The sequence below is a fragment of the Salvelinus sp. IW2-2015 genome, linkage group LG11 (assembly GCF_002910315.2).
Source record: "Salvelinus sp. IW2-2015 linkage group LG11, ASM291031v2, whole genome shotgun sequence".
Classification (NCBI taxonomy): domain Eukaryota; kingdom Metazoa; phylum Chordata; class Actinopteri; order Salmoniformes; family Salmonidae; genus Salvelinus; species Salvelinus sp. IW2-2015.
The window spans coordinates 25054817-25068144 of NC_036851.1; the positions used below are offsets into that span (position 1 = coordinate 25054817).

Consider the following 13328-nt stretch of genomic DNA (forward strand, 5'->3'; position numbering starts at 1 on the left):
GTGGAAAGGTTACAGCCATTCTCATAACAACGCGGCCGCTGACAACTCGTACATCGGGTCCGATCTTTTCATTTGCGCCTCGGACACCAACACCACCCGCTGGTGGGGGGTCCCGAGAACACAAAGGGGGGAATAGTAGCCAGACCCATGATGAGCCTCATCGAGGCCGTGGGGGGGTCAAGACTATGGACAACACCGTACGAGGCCGCCAGAGCATAAATCAAATCTAGTTGTAAACTCCTCTATGAGAACATTGAGGAGCAGACAGGCCCCTAGACGGGATTATCTAGAGCACATCTAAAAATAGTACTGAGGTGTACCGCACTGGTCGTAAAGGAAGTCCAGTGGACTTGTCCACCTCCAAAACAAATGGCAATAATAATCATTCCTTGCCATGCGTAGGTTCAACTACAATACAACTAGTAAAATGCTCCAATCATGTGTTCCGGTATTATAATATTTCAAAATAAATCGGTAGGATAACTGTCCCTTTGAGCACCAGTACCAACACCAGCAACAGTCAGTCTAGCTACAATCAGTAAGGAGGTTAGAGACCTAACCAATCAAATTACCCTGACAATAGCGACATAGGAGTCACTCAGAGTGCAAACACAGGGAAGGGAATCTCCAGTGCACTCTTCCAATGGTTAACACACATGCCACTAATAAATAGAATCCTTCATTCAGGAGGAAAATTATTAGAATCACTAACCATGATCACACCACGTACGACGGGTCCAATACTTATAGTACTTCCGTCGTGAGGTTAGCTCCTCCGTGGATAACATAGCTATGAAATAGACGTCATACCTATCACCACTACAATAGTGGAAGACACAGTGACTTAGTAAAAACTACTACAGACTCCCTCGACACCAATTCTGACTGACCCTCAGGCATTGACCTGAAAATTACCTGACTACGTCAGACTCATTTCTGAACAAGTTGTAATCTGCCAGGATACTTGGTTTTCTTCCCTTGACATGCGCGCTTGTTTAAGCATAAACGCACATGCACAACGGAACATCCAATTGGATTTATGCTAGGATCACTTAAGGGTCCAAGCAAAATACCAGCCTTAGTAAAGTTGAACATTTACTTCTAGGCCTTTGTCTCTACAGCACTCACTAGTTTCCATCCCAGAAGTCCATAGGTCATCCCTGTAGACTGCCCAAAACTAGTGCCTTACAGCTGTAAAGTTATCATATAGTTATCAACTTAGGATAGTGCCTAAGCAACACACCAAGTAGGAAAACCCTAGATATGGCGTTAGAGACAATGCCATGATAGTCATTTTGCCAGAACATTGGACGTATATAGAATACAGTCCAATTAGATGATTTTCGTGTGTGAACTATATTTTGTTTTGTTTTGTTATGCTTTCATTCTCTTTTCGGTTCAGTTCCTTTGACATTTAGGAAGTGATAGAGCCATAAACAACTTCCCCATACAACATTCACTTAGTGCCACAACGCCGCTCATTGGGGAATGAATGTAATTATATATATATATTTCATGAGTGTGTGTGCTTTGTAAACATCTGCCTAAGTTACTGCTCAGATCTTCCAGTCTGGACGACAACCAGACGACGGGTCCGGAAGGCGACCCCAAATCCGGACACCCACGGCCCATCCTTGTGGCGGCATGCCCGCTGTCAGAGAGCCTACCAAGGTAAACCACCAAGGGGGGGACCACAACGGCGATCACCAACCAGACATCTCCTGGCCCTCCCTGGGTACTTTGCAGCTTCCAGGGAACCTACCAAGGTACATCACTAGAAGGGACCACAACGGCGATCACCAACCGCGACATCAACTGCCACCTTGTGATGGACTGCTCCGCTTTCAGAGAAGCCTACCAAGTTCAACCACCAGAGGGGACTGCAACGATGATCTACAAGCAGGACACCACGTGTTCATGATTTTATGTTGATTTGTAACTTGCAGGACAAACAAGATCCAAACCACCAGGGGGGGTATGTCATGACGTGCCTGCGTGGGTATAGCAAACCCCATCCCCCTCTCCCTGCCTCCCCCTTTGCTCCTTCAACCCATGCTGTGATCACAGAGAGACGTTGTAAATTCCTGAGGATCTCCTCATGGCTAAACAGTATTAAGAGAGAGAGTAAACTTTCAGGACAAAGGAATTCTCTTCCACCTCACAGAACTTGAGGTACGAACAGATTTCATGTTCCGGAAAAAGTATTAAAGGCCGGTGGGGAGTCCAGCTATTAACATGTCCATGGGCACCATGTGGGAAACTCACGTGAGACTGTGGGACCACATTACCATACCGCTGTTTATATAATAACCTCAGATATGAGGTTTACATCTGTGTGTTGTATAAAATGAATGAGTGAGTATGATACTGTTGTATAATTGTGTAATATGATTTTGGACTGTTAATTAAGAAAAGTACAAAACCTTCTTGATTTGAACTAAATCCAAGGACCGCCCTGAGCCCAGTATGGGTCAGAGACCATGGACCACCCCTCTCTGCTTTCTGAATAAAAGCCAACTTAGGAAATTACCATTAGACCATGTTACCTCCAAAGAGGAGAACGAAGGTTGAGTAGAATTACTTTCTATACCACGTGGTTAAAACTCTTATACCAATAATAACAGGTTTTGATATTGATTACTAGTCTGCAGCTAGGAATTCTGTATCATTGAACGCGAAGAAAGACAACCGCCGAAACAATCATTCTTTAACGAATGTCCCTCTGAACAATCAACAACCGAGACAAACTTCACTCCAACCCAAACGAACTTTTCTCCAACGACCAAGGCGACACACAACACCTGGACGTAACTATATATATTTGATTGCAATTGTTCCGAATGAGTGAGCGTTCATGTGTAAGGATAGCATGTCAATTGTTATAATTATGGACTCTGTAGTGAATTCTTAGTCGAACGCAACTTTCCCTTTGTCTAACAGCCCCATGCCGGTTTAGCCCACTAGGGCATATTCCTTCCACCATTTCATGTAACTATTTTAAGTTTGTTTGTTTATGCATTCTGTGAATTAATTAGTTAGTAATAAATAAATGATTTAAGACAATTGATGTATGGATGACTCATAGTGAAGACTGGGTCGTGCAGATCAGCGATTTACGACATTTGGAATGAGACTGACGTAAGGTAGAGTAAATGAATCATTAATGAGAGGACTATTGATCAGATATTAAAATATCTGAAAGGTTATATTGGGAAATAATAACCTTGTAATCTAATAACTTTCCCTGGTGCCCTCGAATTCATAGTTAATTAGTTACGCTATTACTCAAGTGGTCGCGTAATCCCTAATTATAGGAATCTATGATAAAAACTAGTAAGTCTTCAATTAACGATAGCAAAGACACGACATAGACTATACCCTCACAGGCTACCTGCACTGTATCTGTGAGTTCCATAATAACCTCACCATGGAGACTATACCCTCACAGTCTACCTGCACTGTATCTGTGAGCTCCATAAAACTCACCATGTAGACTATACCCTCACAGTCTACCTGCACTGTATCTGTGAGCTCCATAATAACTCACCATGTAGACTATACCCTCACAGCCTACCTGCACTGTATCTGTGAGCTCCATAATAACCTCACCATGTAGATTATACCCTCAGTCTACCCGCATGTATCTGTGAGCTCCATAATAACCTCACCATGTAGATTATACCCTCACAGCCTACCTGCACTGTATCTGTGAGCTCCATAATAACTCACCATGTAGACTATACCCTCCACAGCCTACCTGCACTGTATCTGTGAGCTCCATAATAACCTCACCATGTAGATATACCCTCACAGTCTACCTGCACTGTATCTGTGAGCTCCATAATAACCTCACCATGTAGATTATACCCCCATAGTCTACCTGCACTGTATCTGAGCTCCATAATAACCTCATGTAGACTATACCCCATAAGTCTACCTGCACTGTATCTGTGAGCTCCAAATAACCTCACCATGAAGTGCAGGTAGACTGTGAGGGTATAGTCTACATGGTGAGTTATTATGGAGCTCACAGATACAGTGCAGGTAGGCTGTGAGGGTATAGTCTACATGGTGAGGTCATTATGGAGAAGAGCGAGAATATTTATTTGTCAAACGGCAGTCAAGCATCGATCATCATTTAAACAGAATAAGACCCTCCAGGTCCATTCCAACCACTCCGCTAAAAACAGCTTCGCTCCAAATTCGCTCCATTCATTTTTTTTAAATCCCAATTGAACAAACAACCATCTATTTTTGTGACTTCCTGGACATACCATTTGGTTTTGAAGTATTGAAACCAAACCAAACGAGTGGGCTCCCGAGTGGCGCAACGGTCTAAGGCACTGCATCTCAGTGCAAAAGGCGTCACTACAAATCCAGGCTGTACCACATCCGGCCGTGATTGGGAGTCCCATAGGGCGGCGCACAATTGGCCCAGCGTTGTCCTGGTTTGGCTGTCAATGTAAATAACAATTTGTTCTTAACTGACTTGCCTAGTTAAATAAAGGTTACATAATGAAAATTATTTGAATAAACATGAAACGGTGAATGTAAGACATGCACATCATTTCAAATATGCTACATGTCATATTGAACAGCATATAAACACTAAATAGGTCAGGAGCCAGACAGGGAGCCTAAGAAGGAATGAAAATGAATTATTTAGGCCATATTACTTCAAAGCTATAGCCTATAAAGAAATACATTGTGAAGCATTTGCGAGTGCGACAATAGGCTGGCAGGGACATGAAGCTCTCAGCATTTAAACAATTTTGTTGTATTAAATCATTATAGTCTATACATTTCGCATATAGGCTGTGACTTACAAAGAATTAAATACAAATTAAAATAAAAAATTACTTATTAGAGCCTTTGAATTTATTTTTAGAATACATTTTTAGAAACAGGAGTTTGGCCAGTCTGTGTCTTCAGGCTAATGTGATGGTGTCTGGAGAGCCGCCCAGCAGTGGAGAATATTCTCTCTACACTTGCAGAGCCACTGGGGATGCTAAACACCATTTTGGCCACTCTTGACAGGCTGGGTAGAGATGCAGTTATTTTTTTCATATAGTTAGGCCGAAAGAATTTTAAGCAAAATAACCCAATCGAAACAGAAAGCTTCTAGAACTTGAGAATATGCCAGGCCTATTGGGCCAAAATCAATTATGGCCTATTGTATAGATCAGTGGTTCCCAAACTTTTTATAGTTCCGTAGTCCTTCAAACATTCAACCCCCAGCTGCGTACCCCCTCTAGCACCAGGGTCAGCGCACTCTCAAATGTTTTTTGCCATCATTGTAAGCCTGCCACACACACACTATACGATACATTTATTAAACATAAAAATGAATGTGAGTTTGTCACAACCCAGCTCGTGGGAAGTAACAAAGAGCTCTTATAGGACCAGGGCACAAATAATAATCAATAATTTTGCTCTTTGTTTAACCATCTTACATATAAAACCTTATTTGTTGAATGAAAATTGTGAATAACTCACCACAGGTTAATGAGAAGGGTGTTCTTGAAAGGATGCACATAACTCTGCAATGTTGGGTTGTATTGGAGAGTTTCAGTCTTAAATAATTTTCCACATACAGTCTGCGCCTGTATTTAGTTTTCATGTTAGTGAGGGCCGAAAATCCACTCACACAAAGGTACGTGTTTGCAAAGGCATCAGTGTCTTAACAGTGCGATTTGCCAAGGCAGGATACTCTGAGCACAGCCCAATCCAGAAATCTGGCAGTGGCTTCTGATTAAATTCAATTTTCACAGAACCGCTTGTTGCAATTTCAATGAGGCTCTCTTGTTCAGATATCGGTAAGTGGACTGGAGGCAGGGCATGAAAGGGATAACGAATCCAGTTGTTTGGGGAAAGCACATACGTAATTGCGCACCCAACTCACTCAGGTGCTTCGCTAAACCACATTTGACATTGTCCGTAAACTTGAGTTTGTTTGCACACAAAAAAAAATATCATAAAATGGAAAGACCTGTGTGTTGTCCTTGTTAATGCAGACAGAGAAGAGCTCCAACTTATTAAATCATAGTCTCAATTTTGTCCAGCACATTGAATATAGTTGCAGAGAGTCCCTGTAATCCTAGATTCAGATCATTCAGGCAAGAAAAAACATCACCCAGATAGGCCAGTCGTGTGAGAAACTCACCATCATGCAAGCAGTCAGACAAGTGAAAATTATGGTCAGTAAAGAAAACTTTAAGCTAGTCTCTCAATTTAAAAGAACGTGTCAATAGTTTGCCCCTTGATAACCAGCGCACTTCTGTATGTTGTAAAAGCATTACATTGTCGCTGCCCATATCACTGCATAGTGCAGAAAATACAGGAGAGTTCAGGGGCCTTGCTTTAACAAAGTTAACCATTTTCACTGTGGTGTCCAAAACGTCTTTCAAGCTGTCAGGCCTTCCTTTGGCAGCAAAAGCCTCTTGGTGGATGCTGCAGTGTACCCAAGTGGCATTGGGAGCAACTGCTTGCACACACGTTACCACTCCACTGTGTCTCCCTGTCATGGCTTTTGCGCCATCAGTACAGCTATCAACATGAGCAGCAGCTAACGTTTGGCTACATACGAACCGTTAGTGGAATTCCCCGAGAGATTAACGGTTAATGTGATTGGATGTTAATTATTTGACTATGCTACCTGTATTTGACATTGTGTTGTTATTTCGCTGAACACTAGATTGTTTAATGTTATTTTTGGCAGTGAAACGAGGCTACTCAGGCGAGAAAAAAACCTAATCCACATGTATTTTTTTCATTTTAGAAATGTTTTTTTTATTTTTTATTATTATTTGGCGTACCCCTGGCGGCATTGCGTGTACCCCCCAGTTTGGGAATACCTGGTATAGATAATAGAACAAAAACGAATGAAACATTTAAGAGATCTGATTTTTAGTTTATAAATACTTTGCTACAATGACACATGTAGTTATCTACCCACCTCGTTCCTTACTTTTTACATCTGCATGTAGTAAGTAGGGATGCACCAATATGACATTTTTGTCCAATACCAATATCAAAAATGTTTGTGGACTTAAGCATTCTCGTACAGTTAAATAGTTACACGGACACAGCGGTCTAAGACACTGCATCTCAGTGCAAGAGGCGTCACTACAGTCCATGGTTCGAATCCAGGCTGTATCACATCCGGCCGTGATTGGGAGTCCCATAGGGCAGCACACAATTGGCCCAGCGTCGTCAGGGTTTGGCCGGGGTATGCAGCCATTCATTGTAAATAAGAATTTGTTCTTAACTGACTTACCTAGTTAAATGAAGGTTACACATACACACCACAAAAAGTTATTTTATTGGCATTTACATATGTCCCTATTACCAGTAAAACATAATCAAAACCTATCTTTTACTTACTTGCTGTGCTGTTTCGTTGTTCATTTGTTCAGTTGTTTCATTCTCAAACAGGATTTCATCATACATGTCAAGCAGTGAAGTTTCAGCTCTGTCTGTCCGTGACATCTCTTCCTCGGCACGCACTGTCACTGTGTCTGTTTCCATCTTGTCCAGCTGTGTACGTAACATTTCACGTAAACCCTGTTCGTCTGCATCGAAGTAGCGGTCCTTGTACCTAGCATCGAGCATGGTGGCAACACAGTAAAGAGGCTCAGAGAATGCCACCGAATCGCTTGTTCACAGCCGAGTAATTTTGTACGTTTTAACCCCACGGTCTGTGTCAGAAGTTTTGTTGAGCAGGTGTTTCAATGCCATGACAGAGGGCGTCATGTCTGCTGCAGACGCAGTTGACCTTATTTCTCAAGTCAGTTGTTGGAATGGAGCTTGGAGTGATCATGTTTCCAAGTTTAAAACATGTTCTCAAATGTTCTTGAAATGGCAGCAGCGGTATGAGAACCAGCACATTCTTGAGAATGAAATACGGCTTTCCTCAGTATGCAATCCTCGTCGACCCACTGTGGTATCAGACTCAGCATGTTCATGGGGATGACGTTGCTGGTCCAAATGTCAGTCGTGAGGCTAATAGCAGTGACGCTCATGGATGTGAGTCTCAACAATACTGTGTCACTCCGGTAAGACATCTAAAAAAGATTGTGTACCGGGGCTTGACAAGTCGGCGAAAGCCAACATCATCCACGGCAGAGAACGGTTGATTGTCGAGGGCAATGAACTCCATTATCTTGGCGTTAATGAATTTCGCCTTTGAGTTGTCTCGCTGAAATGTTCTTACTCTTTCAAATGACTGCTCGACTTCAACTTGTTTAGTTGTTGGAAGCGTGCTCTTAGTATTTTATTGCTTTTGTTCTGTGTAGCGCTGTATTTTTCGTGGCGTCATTACATCATCTCGACCTCATGGCTTGGTTTTTACTCTGACATGCACTGTCAACTGTGGGACCTTATATAGACAGGTGTGTGCCTTTCCAAATCATGTCCAATAAATTGAATTTACCACAGGTGGACTCCAATCAAGTTATATAAACATCTCAAGGATGATCAATGTAAACAGGATTCACCTGAGCTCAATTTTGAGTCATAGCAATACCTAAATAAGGTATGTTTTTTTTATTTTTTTATAAATTTGCTAACATTTATACTGTTTACGCTTTGTCATTATGTGGTACTGTGTGTAAATTGCTGAGGATTTAGATTTATTTAATCCATTTAGAACGTAACAAAATGTAGAAAAAGTAAAGGGGTCTGAATACTTTCAGAAGGCACTGTATTCATCCTGCGCCTGCCTGCACCTGCAACTTTTCATACAGCACCAGCTGGCATTCTGTCAGACTACCACCTGCTACCGCAAGAACTGGTCCTGAACCCAACAACAGTCCTGCAATGTTATTTTAGGCGCATGTGATGCAGGTCACTTGCCAACCATGGTCGCAGCAATTTTTAGCGCCCTATAGGCAATATATATATAAAAAAAATAACCTAAGAAATAGGTTAAATTACCAGATTCTCACATGGCCCATTTTATTCGGCTATTGGTATTACTGGGCAATATCAGCCAACAGGCTAGACATAGTTTGAAGAAAGCAGTTGGAGAGTCTTGCACTTTATAGCCTACTTTTTAGGAGTGGGATGATTTTCAGACAGAGACAAATACGGGTGATCAATATTCATTTCTTGGCAATGAAGTATACTATAGCGTAATCCGATTTAGGAAGTACATTTCCTTGGAAAGATAAGTGCCCTGTGCTTCTCCGCCCGTGCATAGGCTATAGCCTACTGTATTTAATTGAGACCGCAAGCACACCTGATCACGTGGAACCCCTTGCAATTGCCCAGTAAGAGTATTCTGGGTTACACTGGAGCTTAACAACTGAGCCAAAGGGCAAGGGCTTTACAGGTAGGCTACTTTTTTAACTTCTCCCAGACAAGGAAGAAGGGTCATTCCATGTCATTTCAGCAAGCCATGACACCCACCATCTCAGATTGTTCTGAAATCATTTCTGTAATTAGAAACAGAAGATAAGCATTCCAGAAACATTATTTTGTTGAAATAAAGAGAATACATTACATAGGATGAAACAATACTCCGAGCCGGAGCTCCATACTCCTTGTTAAACAGAGAAGTGATACTATATACTTGTTGTTGGGGTGGGATTGGTGTTGGGAGGTCCGTGGGTGGTTTTTGACAACTTCTTTCGATTCCTCACGTCTTTCTCTTTGTTAGAAAAAAGTTTGGTTCAAATCGGATGTTCGGTACTATAATTATTGAATATTATATAAATCCTAGAAATTAAAATAGCCAATTTGGGTGCAATCAATTAGCGTAATGTCTCAGAGATCTAATTATATTTCAACAAACTAACATTGCAGGAATGCTACTCTTCTTTAACAGAACACTGAGATTGTGGGTGTGGAAATCCTCTTTCTTGTGCTTTTTGAGGTGGAACGGCCCAGCTGTTTGCATTATCAGTGACAGCCACATCATTCAATGATTACTGTTGGGGGAGAAAGTAACACATGGGAACCCATGGTCTGCATATGTAGTCTCTAGTCAAGTGGGTCTTTCTTTCCTATTTTCCTTTCCTTTACAAACAGTTCACACCATTGAGATGCACCCAATAGCTAATAACTGACCATATTTATGTTCACTGGAATGTGGACAATCCCTGACTAGTGATATGACAGCTAAACAGACCACAGAGAGACTAGCCCTATAGACACTGGCCCTCTCTCTGGCCACCCACCCCAACATAGCTGGCATTCCTGGCATGGTTGACTAGAGAGATGGGCACACTGGCACCATGTTACGACCACACACACGTACACTGCCTTTATGAATGAATTATTTATCTCGTGACCGTCTACACATACCCAGAACACAATGCACCACTAAAACCTGTGATCATCCTGCCCCAGTGTGAGTGTGGTGTGTTGCTCCACATGTCACAGGTAATAAAGCGCCAACACAACTGAGGTAACTACTAACAAACATTCTACTTTTAGGTGACATGTTCTTTGAATGAGAACAAAATGTCTGCATATCTTAGTAGGCTATTACTTTATTGTGGCTAAGCTTAAAAGCTTTGGATCAAATTAAACAAAGTTTCTATCCATTGATGAGGCCATTGATGATCAAACATAAAAAAGTGACTAAATATCTCTTGCATGCCCACATCAGAGTAAGGCAGAAGGCCACATGGCATTAACGTGTGATAATAAGCAGCTGTAAGCTCAAAGAATTGGAATGGGGTGTGACTGGGCTGTTGGTGTTGGCAGCATCTGGTGTTTTCAGGGATAGAGGGTTGGATGTTTGGGACTGGACTTGACACTAGATATTTACAGTAACTGAAAGCCCCCCGCCCCTTCATGTCCAGGTGGCTCAGTCAGGTCAGTTGTGTTGTGTTCCAGTAACCCCCCCCCAGTTTCTCACTCTCCCCGTCTCCCTCCGTATACGTCTGACTCATTCTGCCTCCCTCCGTATCCGTCTCCCTCTCCATCTGTCCTCCAGCACTCTCTCTCTCTCTCTCTATAAGTCTCTGTCTCTCAATTTGTCCTCTCTCTTTCTCAGAGTTGGCACGTGCCCATGCCTGGGGGGGGGGCAGCTGTATTGGGCTGTGCTGGCACGGGGGCTGTGTGGGTTAAAGGGACAAAGGCAGGCAGACAAAGCCTGTTTGGGTGGCTCCCATTGAGAAAAGCTGTGTTGGGCGGTCAACAGTGTCACAATCTCAGTTACAGGGCAAAAGGGGTGACCAGCCCAGATTAGGCTAGGCACACACACGTAAATATCCAGCAGGGACAGTCACATTCTGGCCTCAATGTACAAAACAACCCAGAATGACTGGGGAACAGCTGACCCTCGGGCAGGAGACAAGCGTCACCCGATAGCAGGCCTACCTACTGCTTAGTGCCAATGAATAATGCATTTCCCCGACTGACAGGAACCCTAAACATGGCAGGGTCAGAGTAATTCACACAAACAGGGTAATAATTTGGCCTAGCTAGGTCTATCAATGGACATCAATTCCAGTTTGTATGGAGATAAGAGTGAGGCGTGTTTGTTTGCCTGTGCAGTTGGGGGTGAGTTGTGTCTTGTGTGAATTCAAAATTAGGTGTGTGTCTGGGGTCAGGAGTGAGGCAATTAGGATGGGGATATGTGGTGGTCATCAGACCATGGGTGACTCTCACAGGGTATTGTAATCCTCCAGACACACAGCGTTGCCACTACCATGTCAATCTTATCTGAGTGGACAGCTTTCAAGGTGCCTGTATTTACAAGAAGCTATCAGGGCAGTGGAAAATGTAAATTAGATAGGGGCTTTGAGCTAATACATACAGCCAGGCTCTATTTCTGCTGGCTAATGTTAACGTCATCAATGCTGCCTGACCCTCACGTCATTGCCAGCTGGTCACTGACAAATACAGATTACTGGACACATTTCATCCACACACACTTTCTGTAACCACAGACAAAAGGGGTTAGTTATCAGTAGCTATATTTGCTGTAACTGTCTCCTTTAAATACGCCACGTCTTTAAAGGGAGAGAGACGTATGACATTTCTATCAATATATCCATGGAGTACTGAAGCCTGACACAAATGTCTTATTCATTCGACCTAAGAATCCATCAAAGTGGTTAGTTAGTTAACTACTACTACTCCCAGGGCGCAACCAAGCGAACGTTAGCTAGCTAACACCACTAACTTTCATCTCAGCTTGAAAACGTAACTGCAAACTAAACGCAAGAGAAGCCAATGATAAAATGTATGCACAAGGCGAGGAATATATCAAGGGACTGGTCTGATAGCTATGCTAACTTTAGCTAGCTAGCCAACTAGTGATGTTGGGCCATTGGCGCATCATTCAGTGGAGAATTGTCAACCTTACCTTGGTCTTGACATGGTTCATGTCCCACGCTGGCCGAAGCTGCTTTATCAGCTTCATTGCTCCATCCGTTACATTATTTTCCTCCACGAAAATCGGGAATTTTCGAATTACCGGCGACCCAACAGGCACGTGTATCTCAGTCTCCATAATGTGGTTAATTTTTCGTTTCGAATTATTAACAGATATTTCTGGAATTCGGGACATAAAAAAAAAAATTGCTAACAGTTGTTTTATGAGCTGGTTGGTATAAACGGCTAACGTTGGTTAGCAAATGAGCTAGCTAAACCAGGGGCTTGTCGGTGTGAAAAGCAACGGCGCTGATGTAGAAGATGCAACTACCGGTGAGATCCTCTTCGGTTTTCTCAGGAGCCGGTCAGTTCACGACACGATTTCCTCCGACTTGGCACCGCCCTCGCGAAATCATCCGATGCTAGACACGCACACCGGCGGGATCGGAGAATGACAACCCGCGGACGGGGAGCACGCACACTTTTTAAGCCGAGTTTGTCCGAGTGGAGCCGAAGAGCGCCAGAGTCTTCTTCAGCGTTATGGTTTCCAATCATATACAATTAGTCATTATTAAATAACATGAGAGGGGCAACATTTATAACCTTGATCAGAAAGCCCTGGATCAGAAAGCCCTCACATGGCATTGTTTTTGCACAACATTTTAGGCTTATTGAGTAGTCACATGCACTAGACATAATTTGGTGCGGGGCGCCCCCAATTTCATCCAGTGGGTGTCAGTGTTGTAATGCAAAAACCAGGCGATTACCAGTGCAAGCAATGTTATTGCATTCAATATACAATGGGGTCTGAAATTATTGACACCCTTAATAAAGATTTAGCAAATACTGAGCTAAATTATATGCCAAAAATTGAGAATTTATATTATTTTATACTAAAGCAATTGTTTAGAAAAACTAGATTTTGTTATAAAAGGTAGGAGTCAAAATTATTGACACCCCTGTTTTCAATTCCTTTTAATACCTCACCTTGCGAGGATACG

General features: G+C 42.6%; 1 protein-coding gene across 2 annotated transcripts in view; it reads right to left on the reverse strand.

The window, feature by feature from the left end:
* LOC111970029 (ethanolamine kinase 1-like) overlaps nucleotides 1-12795 on the reverse strand; it is a 41303-nt gene extending 28508 nt beyond the window's left edge. Inside the window, exon 1 of one of the 2 annotated variants that reach the window (XM_023996511.2) lies at nucleotides 12320-12795. In XM_023996511.2, the coding sequence (XP_023852279.1) occupies nucleotides 12320-12523 (204 nt within the window). In that variant the 5' untranslated portion in view covers nucleotides 12524-12795. Of the gene's footprint in view, nucleotides 1-7383; nucleotides 7662-12319 lie in introns of those variants that run through there. The other variant, XM_070445619.1, reaches the window with a different exon arrangement.
* Nucleotides 12796-13328: the final 533 nt, after the last annotated feature.